Source organism: Pelophylax lessonae (genome assembly GCF_965119305.1).
Source record: "Pelophylax lessonae genome assembly, chromosome: 1".
In the NCBI taxonomy this organism is placed as follows: domain Eukaryota; kingdom Metazoa; phylum Chordata; class Amphibia; order Anura; family Ranidae; genus Pelophylax; species Pelophylax lessonae.
The window spans coordinates 851,452,433-851,474,214 of record NC_138768.1 but is presented as its reverse complement, the minus strand read 5'-3'; the positions used below and the strand labels follow the sequence as shown (position 1 = coordinate 851,474,214).

General features: G+C 44.9%; 1 protein-coding gene across 1 annotated transcript in view; it reads left to right on the top strand.

The window, feature by feature from the left end:
- Window positions 1–21,782, top strand: part of DYSF (dysferlin) — a 412,280-nt gene that overhangs the window by 209,915 nt on the left and 180,583 nt on the right. Inside the window, exons 20-23 of the mRNA XM_082264486.1 lie at window positions 354–531; window positions 6,763–6,887; window positions 10,740–10,846; window positions 12,434–12,626. Coding sequence (XP_082120612.1) covers window positions 354–531; window positions 6,763–6,887; window positions 10,740–10,846; window positions 12,434–12,626 — 603 coding nt within the window. The remainder of the gene's footprint in view (window positions 1–353; window positions 532–6,762; window positions 6,888–10,739; window positions 10,847–12,433; window positions 12,627–21,782) is intronic.

The window sequence follows — 21,782 nt, the reverse complement described above, 5'->3', positions numbered from 1 at the left end:
CCCGCGGGTTGCATGTGGCCCTGTGGTATACAATGTGCGGCCCTTGGACCTCAGCAGTCTGTAGTGGAAACATTGATTAGGGCAAAAGCCTTGATCTCTGCTAGCCTCATGTAGCATGTTCCCAGTTTCATATTGTCTTCTATAGCATATCCCCAGCCAACAATGTATCCTGTCCTCACTCTCTGACCCTCCTTTCCTCTATTAGGTCTGCAGTTTCTGACAGTCCTCTTAAGCATTACATATATTGAACATTATGTGTGGCCCTTTGATGATGCCAGGTGCCACATTTAAGGCCCCCTTTAGCTCATAAGTTGACAATCACTGTTTCAGACCCTATTGTCCTGGTTTTGCAGAGGTATCTAGGGAGACGGAAGTACTACCTCTTCGCTGCCTTCTACTCGGCCACCATGCTGCAGGACGTGGATGATGCCATCCAGTTTGAAGTCAGCATCGGGAACTACGGCAATAAATATGACAACACCTGCTTGCCTCTGGCCTCCACCACTCAGTACAGCCGAGCCGTGTTTGATGGTAAGAGCCATTGCTGGGCTGTAAAGACCAAAAATCTATTTTTTAGCATGCTTGGCATTATGCCTCAATGTATACAGTTTAGGAAACTGTGAATCTGCTGCAAAGTTCCTTGCTTAAAGATCTTTCAGTAACAGCGCTTCTTGTTAGAGGATTACAATGCTAAGGCGCTACCTCGCAATTAGCAGCTCTGTTTTTACCCTGCATGCAAGCTCTACGAGTTGGCTGTTGGGCTGCCAATTTCATAGACTTGATGGGCAGCCCAACAGCCAACTGAAGGAGCACAAACAGCAGGCTGCCAACATTGCTGCTAAATAAAAGCAACAGCTTACTGTGTTGTCATCTTCTAATAGGACGTTCTGTTACTGAAAAGATCTCCAAATAAGAAACTTTGTAAAGTATTCACAAAAAAATATTTTCTTAATGAATTTTCTTATTTTTATTATAATCTTAATTTAACATTTGTGTCTCCTATGGAATAAAGTACATGTTGAACTTTGCGCCATGTGTCTAAGAGCTTTCTAACCCTACTTATGAGTACTGACCTGCCCCCCTCCCCTTCTGCTGTAGCCTATCCAACAATAGCTATGAAGAAGACGGCTGACTCGCAGCCAAAGCTTGTCATGACTGTGAACAGGGAGGAGAAGGAAAAAAGCTTGGGACTTTACATGAGACATATAATAGAGAAGTCTCCATCCCTGGATCAATATGAAAAATAATAAGAAAAAAAAAATTGGGACTTTAATTGAGGCAAGATGGCGTCTGTAAACCTGGTCATGGTTTAAAACCATATGTTTATTAAATAGTAACAGGTACAAAACATATGCCGATGGTAACATCCATATGCAGTAACTAGGCTTGAGACGGTATCAGATTTTCATGCTGCGATTAATTGATTAAGGTTTTGCCACGGTATACGGTATTATCACGGTATTCTATTATTAAATTTAAATTATTAAATTTCCACCTCCCTTCAATTTCATTGCTGAATTTAGGGGCTTTGGTTCACTTATGCACATTATTATATAGTCAGTCAGTACAGACTCTGTGAACCAGGCCTAAAATAGGTCATCAAGCAGTGTCTGGCCTAACTGGTGATAACTGGTCCTGGCTCTCAAATCCGATCCGATGGCCTGGTCATTAAGAGGGCAAATCCTTGTGGTCAAGAAGTGGTTAAACCTGAAGGAGGTGTTGTTTATAAATTACTTTACTATTGCTTTAGGCCTGGTTCACATGTATGCGGGTTGGCGGTTCACATGTATGCAGGTTGGCGGCCCACATTTGCACAGGCATAGCAGCCCATTGATTTGAACGGGCTGCTATGCCCTCATTTTCCGCAGAAAAAAGGTGCATGCAGCATTTTTTTAAAATTCAGTGGCCTTGAAATCCATCCTGCTTTTGCACCATGCGACTAACCTGCAGTTCCTGCTCTGGCAAGCTTTCTGCATTTTTTGTATATGTGGGCAAGGCATTTAAAAACAGTTTGCGTGTGCAGCAACGGCAGGTAAGTCGCATGGTGCAAAAGAAGGATGGATTTCATGGCCACTGCATTTTTTTAAATTCTGCATGCACCTTTTTTCAGCTGAAAACGCAGGCATAGCTGCTCAAGCCCATTCAAATCAATGGGCTGCTATGCCTGTGCAAATGTGGGCCGCCAACCCGCATACATGTGAACCGCCAACCCGCATACATGTGAACCACCAACCCGCATACATGTGAACCAGGCCTAAAGCAATAGTAAAGTCATTAATAGATAAAAACACTGGTCCTCCTGCAGGTTTAACCACTTCTGGACCGCAAGGATTTGCCCCTTTAAAGACCAGGCCATCGGATCAGAGCGCCAGGACCAGTCATCACCAGGTAGGCCAGACACTGCTTGATGGCTATATAATAATGTAATGTGGGCTGCTATGCGTGTGTGTGTGTGTGTGTATTATATATATATATTATATATATATATATATATATATATATATATATATATTAGAGCTGCACGATTATGGCCAAAATGAGAATCGCGATTTTTTAGCTTGGAATAAAGATCACGATTCTCTGTGTAACAAAAAAAAAAACTTTACTGCTACGTTTTTTTTTTTTTTTTATTCATTAAAGTCTATTAATTGCGTTTGAAAGACTGCTGTGCAAATACAGTGTGACATAAAATATTACAACAATCGCCATTTTTTTCTGTAGGGTCTCTGCTAAAAAAATATATAAAATGTTTGGGGGTTCTAAGTACTTTTCTAGCAAAAAAAAAACTGATTTTAACTTGCAAGCAACAAGTGTCAGAAAAAGGTCCAGTCTTTAAGAGGTTAAACTTCCTTTCTCCCTGGCAGAGGGAAGGAAAAGATACAATGTAATCATTTTTGTTTATAGTTACTGGGAGACTTTGCTGATAGGTGTTAGCTGTGTGAGTGAATGAGTCATCCAGCTCACTGAAATGTATCAATTCACAAGTCAGACCCAGTAGCAGAGAAACTCGGTATTTTAAAAATGCCACAATAACAATACCGTGGCTATGCAATACCGCGATATATCGAATTACCGAAAACCGGCATATGTCTAGCAGTAACACATGCATAACACACAGCAAAACAGTAGACAATCAAGGCAAAATAGTACAATGTATAAAAATAGGGATACATAGTGAGAGCCCATCGAGTAATAACAGAGACATAACATATTCCAATGATAAATTCTAATGCTGTTTATACATGCATATCATAAAGCATAAAAGTGTGCCATCATGGTAAAAATGGTATAGTATAGTAAAATTCAGATGCATCATAAGGCCCTACGCGTTTCATGATAATCATCACTTCTTCAGGGGCAAATGCATCGTAGATCTACAATAGAACATATTAGAATAACTGGTAGGTCCACACACTTGGGGGGGGTTAACCATGGAGGGGACACATGATCCTCCCCTATAAAGTACTTACATAGCCACTGTATATGAGACGGTAACCCGTCACACAGAGAGGGACGCCCATAGAGTCTGCAACGGGAGCTGTAGTATGGGAATGTGAGCCAAGAGCGCATTCAGGCACCTCCAACGATGCATTCGCCCCTGAAGAAGTGATGATTATCACAAAACCCGTAGGGCCTTACGATGCATCAGAATTTTACTATACTATACCAGTTTTACCACGATGGCACACTTTTATGCTTTATGATATGCATGTATAAACAGCATTAGAATTTATCATTGGAATATGTTATGTCTCTGTCATTACTCGATGGGCTCTCACTATGTATCCCTATTTTTATACATTGTACAATTTTGCCTTGATTGTCTACTGTTTTGCTGTGTGTTATGCACGTGTTACTGCATATGGATGTGACCATCGGCATATGTTTTGTACCTGTTACTATTTAATAAACATATGATTTTAAACCATGACCAGGTTTACAGACGCCATCTTGCCTCAATTAAAGTCCCAATTTTTTTTTTCTCCTTATTTTTCATGACTGTGAACAGTTTCCGAGACAACAACAGCAAGAGGGGTGTAGAGGGAGGGGGCTCTGCATTACTTCTGCTGTTACTGGCAGGATCACAAGGTGATAATAATGGGGGAAAAAAAACGGAACAAATGAAAACTAAAGCAGCTTCCTCATCTAAGGACTCGTAAGCTGCTACATATAACATTTTTGTTTTGGGATTTAGATAAATTTTAAGAGCCGGTTCCCACTGAGGCGAAACGACTCCTTACTACTTCGGGGGGCGACTTGTGCATTACATTGCACCACGACTTGGGAGTGACTTGCAGGGACTTCACATAATGGAAGTCTAGGCAAGTCGCTCCGAGGTCGCCCCGAAATAGTACAGGACCCTTTTTCTAAATCGGAGCGACTTGTGTCGCTCCTATTAGAACGGGTCCTGTAGCGGTCAATGGACCGCGATGGAGCGCGACTTTTCAGGCTGACAAGTCGCCTGACAAGTCGCGCTAATGTGAACCGGCTCTAAAACTGAACTGGGATAAGCAAATATTGTCTGACTCTGAACCCAGGAGTTGTGTATTGCTTTTTTTTTGCTACAGAAATTTTATTAAAGGTTTGCCAAGGAACAATACAGCTCATGGTAGTGTAAGCAACAATACACAGAATACAGAGAAAAATGTCACAGCGTCACATGAAATATTCACCAGGTAGAAGTAATTCAAGTCTATCTGTCCAACAGAGTTTAATACATTCAAAATTCACTGGAGAGAACAGAACCATAATACATTCACCAAATAGGGTACATAAATTTGAGAGTGAGTAGTCCTCCAGCTGGAGAACACCTAATTCTTACATCGGGAGGAGAGGGACAAAAGGAGAAACAAGGAGGAATATTGTACGTAGGATACACATAGGATACTGGGGGGGGGAGCCGTGTATTGTTACTTAAATTTTGGTGTGTTTTATGTGTTTCTTCCAGATCTGTGCAGTAATTCAGTGTGAAGGAGCTGCCTGTAATACAGACTGGTCACTGCTGCTCTCTCCCCTCGTGCAGGGTGACTGGTCTGGTCTCCGCCCCTCCTATAGTTTTCTGCAGGTAGCTTGTACCGGTTGGAGCTGCTGGGTTCCTCTCACAGATCTGCATAGGTTATGTACAGCAGAGTGATAATATCACTGCTACTGTTACAATGTAACATCTGGATGTGCAAAGACATTTGATGCGCACACAGTGGATTTATATCCTTTGTGGCCGTTGAGGAATAGCTTTAGATTACATTTTTGGGCCTGGAGTTAAACGCTAGTAATGTTGAAGGCTAATCGTAAGTCAGCGATCCTTTTTTTACATCTATGTTAAGAATCCCCTTAAAGTTTTGTATTAAAATTAAGGACTCTAAAAGTGGAATTCCCATCAGCATAGAGTGGTGAGGGGCTAGAATCACAGCCAGGCTTTATTGTTCTCTGTGTCCCCTTCTGGAGGAGAATGGGCAGAGTTCTTTAAATCCCCCTACTTAGTAGTCTGACTCAGAGGCGTAACTAGAACCTTCAGGGTCCCGGTGCAAGAAACCATGAAGGGCACCCCGGACCCCTGGCCGTGGCACTTTCCTTCAAGCCTGGGGCTATTCCCACTGATCCTGGGGCCCTTTACTCTCGTTGCGGGGCCCTTTATTATGGTTCCGCAGCAGGTCCCTTTCACAAGTCCTGCAGCGGGCCCCTTCCTGCCATCTTGGGGCCTCCCTACGGTGGTGGAATGCCAGGGCACGGTCGCAAGTGTGACCTTGGCGATCCTGGAAGTTCACCCACTGGTGTCAGTAGTTTTTATTTTTTGGTATTTTAATTGTATTATTTTTTATCATTTTATTTTATTTTATTTTTTACAATGTCACTGACTATGACTCTGCTCATTCAGAAAAGGAAGGAGCTGGTAAAGCATACAGAGGAACCAATCTCCTCCATTTTCCTCCCGCAGCTGCAGGAGGAAAAAGGTGGACAGTGATTTCTCTACATGCTGCCTCCACCGGAGCCGCACCTCCTATCCAGGTGTACAGGGGAACCGCACAGGCCCCCTTGGGGCATGGGGCCCGGTTGCAATCGCAACCCCCGCAACCCCTGTAGTTACGCCCCTGGTCTGACTGAAGTCTTCTATACCAGTGGTTTTAAACCTTATTGAGACCAGGACCAGGTACATTCTTCCAAAACTCTCAATCCCCTAACACGTTTATATTCACACAAGAAAAGTATGGGAATGCAGAATATGTATTGAAATTCTGGATGGGGTGTCACTAAGGGGCGAATGAATGTTCTTCAGAGGGTTAGGGGGACATTGAAGCAGACTTGGTGGCCCTGTATGGGATGAGGTTTCTGGAGAGAGCTGGAGGCAACTGTGGAAGAGGGGTTCTCTCCAAGAGAAGAGTTTTGTAGGGGCAATGTGGAAGATCAGAAGGCACTTTGGGGATGAAGAGACACTGTGTGACACTGTTGGGTTCACTATGGGAGCTGGAGGCTCTGCAGAAAGCTATTGAGCGCTGCTAGGAGCTGGGGAGCAATGTGGGATGTGGGCAGGCACTGTGGGAAGTGCAGGCTCTTAGGAGGCCTGGGGTCACTGTGAGAGGTTAGGTGGCTTCATGGAAGCTGGCAGACACTGTGGTAAGTTAGGCGATTTGCAGCTATCTGGAGGCCTAGAAGAAAGGAGGCTGCAGCCCCATGGTTGAGAACCACTGCTCTGTACAATTCTCTCCACATTCATTGCAGTAATGAATGCATTGTTAATAAGAATTTTTTTGCTTTATACTTCAGGGTGTCAGTACTATTACCTGCCCTGGGGTAACGTGAAGCCTGTTGTCGTTTTGTCATCAAGCTGGGAGGACATCAGTCACCGCACTGACAGCCAGAATATCATCAACTATACCATCAACAACCTGGTGAGTTTGTGGGCAGGGTTAGCCATAAAGTTAAGGAGCAGACAGAACAACCTCTTCTGATTCTCTTGTTTATGTAATGAATAGTCGGTAGTTAGAACAATTCGTTTGCTTTCCCAAAGCTGAACTATGGATAGTAAAACAATTATACACATCTGCCACAATCTCATACCATGCATACATAAAGGAGGGTGCTTGGTAATTGCTTCCTTAAACGGATACCTTTGTGCCTCCTGAATGTGGCCTCCCAGAATGAGTTTTGTGCTGGCAGAACAGTGCGCAAAATGCAGCATTTCGATTAGCAGGCTTGGTAACCAAGGTCCTTCCTAATGCCAGGTAGTCTCCATGGAGGTCTGGAGAACTGTCCCAATTCTATCTCTCCTATTCCAGAACCTGATCCTAAGCCAAGCCTACCTTTCCCTGATTGGCAGGTGTCTTTCCCTGTCTTTACACCCCCCACACTGCGGGTGCACCGAAATGATCCAGCAGAGGATTTGTTTAATCTCTGTGTATCACCTGAGGATATGTAACAGTTAATAGCTACTTAGAGGTGATAATAAAGGCAATGTTTATTTTTTTTAAATAACAAACAGGTCATACTTACCTGCTCTGTGCAGGGGTTTAGCACAGAGCAGCCCTGATCCTCCTCTTCTCAGGTCCCCCGCCGGCTCTCCTTGCCCCTCCCTCCTTCCAAATGCCCAAGAGCAAGCAGCTTGCAATGTGGGCACCCGAGGAGGCGCGCACACAGAGCTGTGGCTCCGCACCGCCCCCTCTCTCTTCTCATTGGCTAACTAGCTGTGATTGGCAACTGCTGCTAAGGAGGGAGAGACCCAGCAGAGCCGAGGCTCCCGTGCACAGCGCTGGAGAAAGATCAGGCTCAGGTAAGTATTAGAGGGGGCTGGGAAGCTGCTGCACATAGAATGCATAAAGGTAAAAAAAACGAGCCTTTATAACAACTTTAAGGGACAGAAAGGGCTTGGTGGGGGGGCCCTGAGCAGAGAAACAGGTCCTCTCCCTAAAATATATTTACATATTTTTAGCAAGTAGTAAAAGAGTGTAGCCACCCTGCTTTAGGCCCCATGCACATGCTCACTTAGCAATATCTTTGTGCCGAGGCATACAGCCACTAATACAAGTGAATGGCTGTCATTGGCCATGGTTGTCTATGTGTCAATGGAGATGCTATTGGCATTTACCCGAGCACGCCCTTGTACAGCCATTTATTTGTATTGGTGGCTGTATGCAGCAAGTGTGGCTCCCTGGACACTAAAAAGTGCCAGAGATTGTTTGTCTCAGCACAGAGTTACTGCTAAGTGACCATTTGCAGCTCTTTGGGCTCCAGAAAGTGCTGGGAATTTTATGCCTCGGCACATATTAACTGCTGCTTGTATTGCCAGCTGTTTGCAGCAAGTGCGGCTCCCTGGACACAAAAAAGTGGCAGAGATTTTTTGCCTCAGCACAGAGTTACTGCTAAGTGACCATGTGCAGCTCTTTGGGCTCAAGAAAGCACCAGGAACTTTATGCCTCGGCACACAGGATCTGCTAGGCATCTGAATAAGACCTTAAAGCGGAGTTCCACCCAAAAGTGGAACTTCCGCTTTAGGTGGTCCTAACCCCCTGACATGCCAAATTTGGCATGTCATTTTTTGGGGGGGGGGAGCGGGTACCTAGTTTTGACAGGTACCCGCTCCCACTTCCGCTCGGAGCGCCGCGGCGCCCTGAGCGGAAGTTCTCCTCTCCCCCTCCCTCCCTGCAATCTTCTGGGACATGTCAGAGGTCCCAGAATATTGCTGGCCATGCGCAGTGGGTACCCGGCTGTGAAGCCGCAAACTGTCACAGCCGGGTGCCCACAGCAGTGATGCCGGCGCCGAGGGAGAGGATCGAGGCTTCGGGCGGCCGCATCGCTGGACCGTTGGACAGGTGAGTGAAATGGCTGGAACTCCGCTTTAAAGAGGAAGTAAACCCATTCATTTAACAGTTTGAAAAAACAGTTACATTTCCGGCACGTGCTCGAAATGTAACACTCCCATTGGTTGTGCACTCAACCAAACTGTCAAACCATCCAATGGCTGGTATCATAACTGATCACATATGCAGGATCATGGCAGTTGAAGATTAAACAGAGGCCAAGATGGCAGCTTCCTTGCTAGAAAACGATAGGAGGATTTACTTCCACTTTAAATGGATGTATTTAAACTGGTATTTGCTAGGCTGTAGTCATCCTGAGCTGGATTAATAGTTCAGCTTTCTTGGGTCTTTCCTGGCCTCTGGTCATTGATAGTGTGAGAGGCTTTGGGAAGTCAGTCTTCCTCCTGGGCCTCCTGGGGGGGGGGGGGAGGGGGACTGTATACTGTATGGCTTTCTGATCCTGTTAAAACTGCAGCCTGGATAAGGGGCCTAGGTTTGGGGCCTAGTATGCTGAAGATGGGGATCGAAGCTCCATTGAGGAATTTCTGTCTGATAGGGGATTCTGAGGAGCTGGGTGAAGCTTTGTCCTCTACTAAAGTGTTGTGGCCTTTTCCCAACAAGTTTGAAGCTAAACCAAAAAGTGTAATACTCTGAGAGTCTGAAAGCTGCTGCAGCTGGACAGGGATGGACAGCACCAAGTGCTACTAGGGCAGTATGCCTCTAATGATCAGAACGCAGGCAGTCCACTTTCCAAGCGTTTGTCCCTTAATGCATACTGCCCTAAACAAAACTCAATTTTGTAATCTGCATGCATCACTCTGCCAAGAAGTGTGTTAATAATAGCAATGTAAAAAAAAATAGTGAAAGACAAAAAATATATATATATATATATCACTTACTGTAGATAATTACACTGTTTTATTTGCTGCTTCTGAATTGCTATTTGATTGTTTCTGTAAAATGCCGGTGTGTGTAGAGCAGCTGTACAGGGTATGTAAATTACAACAGGCAGCTTAATGGCTGTCAGTCAGCAGAGCATCCTCGCTGAATACTCCGTAACTAAACCTATACATCTTAATGCTAAAATGTCTAAACATAATTTTTTATGTCTTCCACACACTGGGATTGAGAGGAGCTGTGTTCAGCAGTAGCAGATATCTAGAGGAAGTTTGATGTATTCATGCTGTATCTGCCTATTCCATGAGAGTGGTTAGGCATGGTCCTCTGGAGAGTCTTCAATTTGGCTATTCCTCCCATCACTGGTGGTGGTGGCAATTTATGGTGGTTCCTATAATTCGCACCAACGACCCTTCATTAATGCACCTTGAATTGCTCTGTCACTTCAATCAAAGGACTTATATGGACTCTGATTTATGTTTTATGGTTTTATTTATTTAAAGCGGTTGAAAACCCAAAAACACAAAAAAAAAAAAAGAAAACCTGCAAGACAAAGGCATAATGAGCTAGTATGCATCGCATACTAGCTCATTATGTATTACTTACCTCAGAACGAAGCCCCGGCACGGACCCCCGGACATCGCTGCGGGCGCTGCCATGATCCCTCGCCGTCTCTTCCGGGTTCGGCGGCTCCGGTGCTGTGATTGGCCGGAGCCGCGATGACGTCATTCCCGGCAAGCTCCCGGAAAGGGAAGCTGAAGGTCCACCGGACCTTCAGAGCGCATGCGCCGCTCTCGTGAGGTTTAGGAGATATTAATTGTACCTACAGGTAAGCCTTATTATAGGCTTACCTGTAGGTAAAAGTCAAAAAAAGCGGGATACTACCGCTTTAATGATGCAACATATGCACTTTATCTGACCTATTTGGTATACTTGTGGATCATTATATATGATAGGAGGTCATCACCATCCCTGCGCTACTGAAATTCAAGTTAAAGAACCAGTTCTTTTTTTGATGAATTTTAATTTGTTGATTGTTTCTGTGCTTAGGAGAAGAACCTGGAACAAGTCAACTTGACGATAAAGGCGAAGAATTCCCCAATTGAACTGAATTATTTAATTATGCATATGCTCGATGACATCATCAGTGATTGTGGGTACGTTTGGGGGGGAGAACCCTTTGTTTTACTGTCCTAAACTACTAGGGCTGACATTGCGAGGTGGCAGTTTGCCAGTTTGCCCATCTCAATATATGATGGGACCACACGATCATGTCATTAAAGGGTCTTTGATGCCCCAAAATCCATCCTAAAAGGTAAATCCCATTGACAGAGGTTAAGGGGAAAAATTGACCCATTGAAAGCCCAATCCAACCCCCACCAGTCAGGATACATATAGCCCTGCAGCCTGTAATTGGACAGTAAAATGAAAAGCAGCAGGCTGGTGAACGTATCCCTCTGTCACTCTGCTCTTTCCTCTAACCAGCATGATCCTTGCACTGCAGCACAATTGATCCTTTTGCTGCCTTCCCAAAGTCTGAGCTCTGTTATACAGGGACTGCAAAGGGGTAGCGAGTGAAATTTAGGTGTTTGAACTTACTTAAAGTGTTACTAAACCCACAACAGAAAAATCAGTCTTTATATGCAGTAAAGCACTCTTGTTATACTCACTGCGGAACCTAAGGGGTTAATCCTCTGCATTGTGTAAAAAGGCTGTTTGATCCTGTCTTCTCTGGTCCTCCCCAATCCATCTGCTGATAGAACAGAGCCCTAGGAGACATTCTGCACATGCTCAGTTTGGTGTATATTGCTACAGAGTTTTTTTTTTGTTTGGGAGGGTGCATGTGATCAGCACAGGGCCAATCAACACTGTCCAGATAGAGGGACAGGGGTCATGCAGCCTCATGGGACAGTCAGAGGAGAATGAAAACTCCTCCTACAAGCTTTAATCAGTGCTCGGCCCGGACACTGATAGTAGTCACAGGCCTGCCATTATACTGCTGATGAGAAAAGGTATTTAGCAGTTTCTCTTTACTAAAATAACTGTATTTTCATGTTCTTTGTACTGTGGGAGACCAGATATAGTGACTGCAGGCTCCTGGGGAGACCAGATATAGTGAATGCAGGCTCCTGGGGAGACCAGATATAGTGAATGCAGGCTCCTGGGGAGACCAGATATAGTGAATGCAGGGTCCTGGGGGGAGCAGATATAGTGAATGCAGAGCCCTGGGGAGACCAGATATAGTAAATGCAGGCTCCTGGGGAGACCAGATATAGTGAATGCAGGCTCCTGGGGAGACCAGATATAGTGAATGCAGGGTCCTGGGGGGAGCAGATATAGTGAATGCAGAGCCCTGGGGAGACCAGATATAGTAAATGCAGGCTCCTGGGGAGACCAGATATAGTGACTGTAGGCTCCTGGGGAGAGCAGATATAGTGAATGCAGAGCCCTGGGGAGACCAGATATAGTGAATGCAGGCTCCTGGGGAGAGCAGATATAGTGAATGCAGGCCCCTGGGGAGACCAGATATAGTGAATGCAGGGTCCTGGGTTAAGTAACCTTTTTATGATGTATTAATGTGTATAGAGCTGCATATACTTGAGAATTTATATATCTGTCTGAAGTTCGCCTTTGAAGTTGTCCTGAATAATTGCAATGGTAGTGACACTTTTCTCACCTGTCATATCACCTGGTCCTATCCAGTCACATGTTTTTACATAACAGCTGTTCTGCTATATCTGCAGCAATCCTCTACCTGACATTCCATCAATGCCCGGAACCACTCACCTGGATCTGTTTCTTTTCCGCTTCCGGAAGACCAATCTGAGCCAGATCATCAAAACGGCTTTGAAGTTTAAACACGAGGACTTTGAGTTTACGGATGTCCTGGAGGAAGCTGAGGATTGGCTGCAGAGATTGAAAGCCATGGCGGAGGAGGTAGAAGGAATTCATTTTACTGTTGATTGGGTGCGGTGACGATAAGGAAGGCAGGCAGGGATGGGGGTGGGTGGTGGATGGGAGGGTTGCTTTTCATTTAAAATCGAATGTTCGTCTTCTATTTCCTCTACAAATTAAATGTTTTTCATTCTTAAAGCGGAGTTCCACCCAAAAGTGGAACTTCCGCTTTAAATAGTCCTAATTCCCTGACATGCCACATTTGGCATGTCATTTTTTGGGGGGGGGGAGCGGGTACCTAGTTTTGACATGTACCCGCTCCCACTTCCGCTCGGAGCGCCGCGGCGCCCTTATCGGAAGTTCTCCTCTCTCCCTCCCTCCCTGCAATCTTCTGGGACATGTCAGAGGTCCCAGAAGATTGCCGGCCAATCACGACGCAGAGCGCAACTCGCGCATGCGCAGTGCGTACCCGGCTGTGAAGCCGCAAACTGTCACAGCCGGGTGCCCACATCAGTGATGCCGGCGCCGCGGAGCAGAGAGGGAGAAGACGGCGCATCGCTGGACCGTGGGACAGGTGAGTGTGCGGTTAGGCTGGAACTCCGCTTTAAAAAGCTTCAAGAAAATATTGCATTATTGCCACTAGATGGAGCGGTGGATGATAGGAAAGAACTATGATCACCAGCTCCATTTTGGCCCACGATGCTGTATTTTCCAAAACCACTCTATTTTTTATGAACGTATGACACTTAACCTGTGGAGGAAATAGAAGAGAAAATCCCATTTAGCCCCATTGCACAGTAATTACTTTGGATGAATAGCTGTGTGATTTCTTTTTTTTTTTTCTTTTTTTTTTATTATAAACACACCCCTTGATTTGGTCTGTGTACTGTGTATTATAAGCAATTGCCATTTTTTCCATAAAATACTGTTTTTTACTCTTGTATCTCAGTGCTGCTGACATCCTGCAGCCTCTTTCATCCACTTCCTGTCTACTTCCACTAGCTCCTGCATCAGCTGCACACCACTGCTCTGAACTGGCTATCTGATCTGACAACAGTGAACCATGGCTGAGCAATGCCTGTCTGCTTGTCTCTGCCAGGAGGGTGTGTGACTGGTTGCAGGGGCTGACTGGCAACTCTTGACCCAGGGGGCAAGTACAAACCAGAGGCCCATTGTGCAGGGACTCTGCCCCCTCTCATCCTCCCTCTTCCTGGCCTCCTCCTGACCCCCATTCCAGGTTGAAGCTCCGCTCTAGGTACTCACTACTCACCAGCCGAATCCAGGTTCCCGACCTGGTCAGCAGGGGGCAGTTGGGGGGAGCTGGGACAGCTCGGTCGGAACTGTTTGGGGTAGGAGAGTCTCCAGTGAGGCATAGAAACGGCCTCTGCTCAGACACAGTTTACACCATCCATGCTGGGGGAGAGGCCTGCGCTCTGTCCTTGTCTTCATCCCGCACTCAGTAGGTCAGCGGTGGGGACTTTTTACTTCTCTTCACCAGGAATACTTTAGGCATGTCTGTGGCAGAAGCGGTGCAGCCCTTTTACGGAGCATCAGAGTGGCCTGGGGGGGCAATTGCCCTCATGCCCCCTGGCCCAGTCCTCCCCTGACTGGGTGACAGCTTAGAAGGACATTTGGTAGACAGTTGTCACCCCATACCAGAAAGTGCCTAAACAGGGTCCTTCATGGCAGGATCACCAGATAATCTTTTAATAAAAGCTGCCAATTTTAGAAGATTGAAAACTTTTTAAATGACAGTGTTAGGAAAAGCAACTGGCGTTCGCCCATGCGCGAACCGTTCTCTGGTCTAATTAGCGGCTAATGGATATTCGCCAATGCACATGTGTGTGCGCGATGTGCGTGACTTTGCGCACGTTGTGCGTGCGTGTGTACGCACATGCACGCTGAGCTGGACGTTTTGGGCACCAAGTAGGGCCAATTTAAAGGCGGCTGGTGCACTTGCACTTTGCTGTCTTGTCTACAGCTTCCCTGTGTTCCAGAACCTGCGACCCATTGATTCCTGTTGACCTTTTGTCTTGTCCCTCACCTCGCTTGTCTGCTGCCCGTCCTGACCCCGGCTTGTTTGACCATTCTCTTGGATCCTCCCTGTCTGCTCATCCGCCATCGGACCTAGACCAGTTCACCCCCCTGGTGGGGGGACCCTGAGGACCGCGACCTGGTGTTCACACGCAGCGAAGTCCATCCTCACCATCAGAGGCTCTGGTGAAAATCTGTCGACATTGTCATTTACCTTGGGGGTTCCTGTCCCAGCTCCGCCCTCTGGCGGCGATAGGCCTTCCTCCGCACGTCAGGCTACCAGTAAGTAAGCCTATTTGAGATTTTAGTGATCAGCCACAAACCCACATAGGCACAGGGAGAACTTGCACACTCCATGCAGGTAGTGCTGTGGTTAGGATTCTATCGTTTTAAGGGAGTCGTGATTTTTGACCAGTGAGTCAACAAAGTGTAGGAGCTGTATATATCTAAATATTTTGGTATGTGGTGGGATTCTCATAGTTGGGCCTCATATACACTGCAACTCTACTAAAGGCTTTTCTACTGACAGGACGAAGTAGCATTAAAAATGTGCCTACAGCCGCATTTTTTCAAACACGTTTAGGGCGCGATTAGACGTGTTAAGGCGTGTCAAGCGTTTTGGTAGTTATTTGTTTCATTGGCCAGAAATTATTTGTTCTAGCCATTAAAGTGAATGAATGCTCCATCACTAAACATGCCTAGTGCTTAAGCGGGTTTTGACGTGTTTACACGCATTTACACTTACCTGTAAATGTTTATGTGTGCATGAACACATAGGCTAATATAGGGGGCGTTTAGAGTCAGAGAAAAACATATCAAAAGCCCTTAAAAGCGCCATTTTTGATGCCTAGTGTGCATGAGGCCTTTAATAGGGAGTATACTGTATTAAAGCCATGGTGATCCCACCATCGAAAGAGATTTACATTATTCATGCCAGGGAGGAACAAGGGGCAATTAAAGAGGTGCAGGAGATGGGAGGATACCAGATAGGGTGAGAATTTTATAGAGTCCCAGACCAAGAGAGTATGGGCTGAGACTGGGTTGAGAGGCTTAGAGCCTATTCAGTGAAGGTAATGGAGTCGGATGAGAGTCCAAAATATCTAGTAGAGCCTTACCAGTAGGCCCAATACCGTTTGGAGCTGGACTAAATGCGTAATCTGAGCCCCATTGTAGTATTAGGTAGCATTCGGGGAAATTGAGGCCGCCACAGATTTAAGGTGCATTATCATATATAATTTCTGTTCAGCCTAGGTCTAACTGAGCCCCAAATAAATGTAATGATCTGGGATTGCAATAAATGCAGAATATGGGGAGAGGCATTTGAATCAGAAATACCTGGAATGGATAAAGTAATTTCAACAGATACAGTAGGTCATGTTGATAGTGTTTATACACTCAAACCAAGATAAATAGGCGTGGTCCCATGCCCAAAGGAGGTCCTTGAGGCTAAGTTCACATGTAGGCGTTTTGGGGCGTTTTTGGGGAGTTTTTCTGCTCTAGGATCAGCTCAAAAGACGCCCAACAAGACAAATCCTATTCAACGCTCAAAAAAGTACATGAGCTTCTTTTTGGGCAGATTACAGGTGTTTTTATTTTTTTCCATTGGTCACTAGTCAACCTAAAAACGCCTAAACAAAAACGCCTGTAAAAACGCCTGTAAAACGCCTGAAAAAACGCCCATAAAAACGCCTGAAAAAACGCCTTAAACGCCTTAAAAACGCCTGTAATTAGCAACGACAAGATGTGAACGTAGCCTGAAAGTTTTGAGGAGGGGTGGTATGTTCACTCTATATAGGGAGCCATATTCATGGGTAAGGACAATTCCCAGGTATGGGAGAGTAGAGGACCACTTGAAAGAGAAGTGTGTTTGGAGGAACTGTAGGGCTGGCAAAGAGAGGGTGACATTCAATGCTTTAAACTTTGATGGATTCATATAAGATTCCCCTAGGTCCGCAAACTGGGAAAGGAGCATCGGCAGGTAGATTCGTGTGTGGAGAGGTGACATATTAGAGCAGTGATGGTGAACCTTGGCAACCCAGATGTTTTGGAACTACATTTCCCATGATGCTCATCTACATTGCAGAGTGCAAGAGCATCTTGGGAAATGTAGTTCCAAAACATCTGGGTTGCCAAGGTTCGCCATCACTGTATTAGAGGATGTCTTCCACAATAAAGCGATCTTGTGATGAACTCCAGCTAACTCTAGGCCTAAAATATCCACACTGTGGCAGTTGTGGGCTGCTAAGGCCTCTAAGACTAGAATGAATACCAAAGGGGACAGGGGATACGAGAGACTTACAAAAATCTCACTAAGAATTGTAAACATTTGAGATGTGGTATCACTTTTGTACTACTTACTCTACAGAATATAAAGATTTAGTTAGTGTTATTAGGAACAACTTACCCATCGTTTTTACAGATCCTACGCTACAAAATAAGAGATGGTTGTCAATTGTCAAGTCGTAGGGCCCCCACTTTGGCCACACTATTGTCCCCTAGTTTATTTAAATCCCAAGCAACTAGGAGCATTTCTTGGCTTGTCCATAGGGGTTCTTATACAGTAAATGTGGGATACAAACATGTAAATATTGTACATTCCATGTGAAAACGAGTGGCAGTCAGTTAAAGGAGAGGAGCACCCAAAATCAGCAATAGGAATCCCACTTGGATCAAAAGATCACACGAATTCCACGTGCTTGTTCTCTACCAACTTCACTTTGTTGTGAACAAGCACGTGGAATTTATGTAAAACGCATCTACCATATCCTACCCTGCTGTACCTTGCACCTTATATGTGAATAAAGAACTTTTTCTTCATCCAATCGTTTGGTGGTGTGCGACCAATTTCTTCATGTATACAGATAACTGGCCTACCAGAGGTCCTGGTAGCCACTCCTTTAGAAGAGGGCATACACCCTTATTACTCAAATGGAGTTTTTTGTGAATGTGCCTTGAAAAGTCCTTGCTACATGTTCAGTATATTTTTTGAGGTTATTGATATTCTGGCCGGATACCTAGCAAGATAAAATATCGACCTTAACCACTTTACCACCGGAGGATTTTGCTGTCTTACGTCCAGGCCACTTTTTGCGATTCGGCACTGTGTGACTTTAACTGACAATTGCGCGGTCATGCAACGCCGTACCCAAACGAAATTTACGTCCTTTTTTTCCCACAAACAGAGCTTTCTTTTGGTGGTATTTGATCACCTGTGTGATTTTTACATTTTGCTTTATAAACAAAAAAAGAGCGACAATTTTGAAAAAATAACAATATTTTTCAAATTTTTTTATATGAAATTCCCCCCCAAAAAAATGTAAAAATCAAAATTTGTTATCATTTTAGGCCAATTTTTTTCTGCTACATATTTTTGGTAAAAAAAAAAATCGCAATAAGCGTATTTTGATTGGTTTGCGCAAAAGTTATTGCGTTTACTAACTAAGGTAAAGATTTCTGTCGTTTTTGGTGGGTTTTTTTTTAACGAGTAATGGCGATTTTTTTTGGCGGGACTGCGACATTGCAGCGGACAGATCGGACCCTTGACTGACATTTCTGACACTTTTGGGGGTACCAGTGACATTACTACAGTAATCAGTGCTATAAATATGCACTGTTACTGTAAAAATGACACTAGCAGGGAAGGGGTTAACTTTATTGGGGAAGGAGGGGTTAATGTATGCCTGGTGCTTACTAACGTGTGTGGGGGGAGGGGATTGAGTGACACAGGGACAGATCACAGGTTCAGCTATGCTGAACCCTGCAATCTGACCCTGTCTGTCACTTAGGAGATCCGCCCGCTCTGTTTACACAAGCGGGCGGATTTCCACACTCGATTCCCCGACAATCAGGGAAGAGCGGCGGTGATGACCGCCGCTCCTCCCCTGGCCCGCAGGGGAATGTCTGGCGACGTAGGTCTACGTCGCCAAACGTTATCGAGCCACTTTGCCGCAGTAGAGCTCTAGTGAGCAGCGGTAAAGTGGTTAAGGGTCAACTATTGTTCTGTGACTTTGAAAAGGGGTATGTTTGTGAAAGGCGATGAGCACAGAGGCTTTAACATGTTGTGCTACCAATAAAACAACGATCTTTTGATCCAAGTGGGATTCTTATTGCTGATTTTGGGCGCTCCTTTAACCGACTACCACTAGAAACTTTGGAAACTACTACTACTAGGCCTGTATCTTAAGGTAGCAGCCCAGACCCCCTCTTAACAGAACTTATTGCATGAAAAACTTGGGGATAGTAAGCATCTAAATAGCTCGGGATGTTGACTGAGGATCTGTGGGTTTCCTGGAGACATGCAATATCTATTTTCTGGGAGTAAAAATATTTAATTACTTTCACTGTCATTTGGGACGAGTTCATGCCTTTAAAATGAATACCAAGCCAATTTAAAGCCATGACCCTCCGCAAAAAAAAAAAAGGGGGGGGGGTGGAACAGTTGAAGAAGGGGAAAAAAGAAAGGAGAGGAAGGAGGGAGAAAATAACTGGATGATAAAGGTAGGGCTGGGAAAGGGAAGTAGGAAAAGGGGAATAGGGAGAAAGGATATCAGTGGTAAAGATAATGCGTTATAGAGAATTAAGCTAAGGAAAGCCTAATCAGGAGTCACCTATGCAAGTGCACCCACGGGCAGAAGGAAGATTACCATGGCAGAGTTAAAGGAAATGAACAATGCTGCCTATTATCACTAGGGGAAGAAGAGAGCGCTCTATCAGCATGTATACGGGAGGGCTCAAAAGGTAAAGAAACGGCCTATAAGGACCGCAAGTGTGTTGTTAATTGGGTCGCAACATAGCAAACACAAAAAGAGCAACAATAAGATAGGATATGAATGGGCAACCAGACAACATCCTAAGGATAAAAGGGAGAAACGGCACTAACCGAAAAAAAAAGGTAAAGTAAAGCATAACTAAATTTGGTAAAGAGGTGCTTGGGTGTTCTGTGGTAGGATCTACGAAAAAGGCAATTCCATCAAAGAGTCAGAGTATCGAAAAATAAAAGCCACATGGGCTGCACAGAGTAAAACCTATGATAAAGAAACCGGGAACCAGTGTCCTTATGAAAGAGCAGTTTAGAGGAAGAACACTTATCTAAATTCAGTATAATGTCGCAAGACATAGTACACAGTGTACAAATAGATTGCAATGGCAATGGTAATAAGTCACGGACAGATGCACATCCAGGACTCAATGACATAAAAAACAAAGGGTACTGTACATTTGATAACCCTAAAGAGAAACAGCTAAAAAAGAAAAAATAGAAACCATAAGTCTTCTTCCCAGTCAATAACTGTAAATGAGCCAGTTACTATACGTCCTAAAATAATAAAAAAAAGGGTAAAGCAATATATTTGCAACATAAAAAAAAAAAATGAAAAAAATTGTGTTAAGTCCAGCAGACCTGGATGGAAGGAGGATGTGTGGCAACCCCCAAATTCAGGAGAGATGAGGATCTTGTCTCTGTCTAAGGAACAAGGACTGTCCCGCAATGATGGGTCACTAGGCTGTGTGGTTCATCAACATAGCTGAAGTGCATAACCCACCAATAGGAGCAAATACCCTGTGGCATTGCCAGCTTGTCACAGCCTCAGACATATTGACTAGAAACTACAGGGTAGAGGGTGGATGGAGGCATTAGTGCACCCAGCCCTCCAGACATTAGTGCATGTGTTCAACAGCCAGTGACAGGTGGGATGGTGCAGGTGAAAAGAAAACAACAAAAATTAGCAATAAGTGCAATACTCATCCATCTCCAGAGGGCTGGAAAGACTGGGAATGCAGGCAGGCTAGAGCTTGAGACCTGCAGATGGTGGAGCGGTGTTCCTTAGGGCTCTGTTGAGAGAGTGATGATGTAGCCGATTGTCCCATATCAGTTGGGGTATGAGCTTGAGAAGTTAATTGTTAGTGCAGCACTGCCCCCGTAGGGACTGCTGAATAACCACTCTGCGGGTCCCCCTGGTTACCAACACATGGCTATAAGCAAATGCAATTCTTACACTCTTCTTGGCTCTTCACTTCAATAAACAATCCAGGGGTATTTTTTTTTTAATTGTTTATTATTGTAATGGGGATAGGAGAAGGGAATAATGGGATACTCCAATCTAACTATTCAGAGTATTTGAGGACTTTTATCTTCTAGTTCACTTAGGTATGGAACAGCCAGGCTGTTAATTCATCCTGCCACTTTAGATAAATGGAATTAAGTCTCTTGCTTTCTCTGAAGACGACTTGGTGAACAATATATTATCTTCTCATTCCCGTCCACTGACTATCCTACGAGCAGGGGTGGCCCCCCTCAGGTCAGGCCCCTCGACACGAATCCCTGTACTCACGATACTGCAACCACAAGGTCTCCAATGTTTCCGCTCTCAGTCAGCTTCCCTGGACGTCTGGATTCAGCTCCTCTTCACCGCTCCTCTGGCCCTCAGAACAACCTCCTGCGACCGCATGGCACCTCTACAGAGGAGGAGGCAGCCGCCTCCTCCCTCTGGGACGCTGCTCTCCACGAAAGACCCCGAGCACAGGTGCTACTGGCTTTTATACAGTATCCCAGCATGCACTGAGGCGACCTGCCCCCTGCCAATCATTAGGACTGTATCAAAAGCCTATGCACCCATTTGTCAGGTTTCCTCTCACTGTCCAACATGTCACCCTATTGGACCAGCGTGAAACACTCTCCAGACTGAATGAATCGCATACTGAGCACAATGAGCAGACCTCACTAACAGATCCTGTTCTCTGGTAGGCAGAGAACAATATAGATTTACCTGCAGTCCCTCTGATAAGCAGACAGAGCTCAAAACTATACTCTCTCACTAGCACCTACCTAGGAATGTGCTACATTAGGATTTACGTATACTTTAACCCAGTGTTTTTCATCTTTTTTCAGTCGAGGCACCCTTTAAAATTATAGACGATCTCAAGGCACCCTTTAAAATGATGGACAGTCTCAAGACACCCCATTCTGAAATGTAAAAACCATTCCAATAGCTTTACATAATGCAGCAACATCCACATGTAGGACACCCAATGTTAGAGGTGATTTATTCTTCCAAAGCTAATACACTTTTTCACACTTGTACTGACTAGTATTCCAATGTTTCTCTTCTCCCTAAGTTTCTCTCCATCAGTCAACTAATGTCACCACAGTGCTGAGGGAGAGGGGCA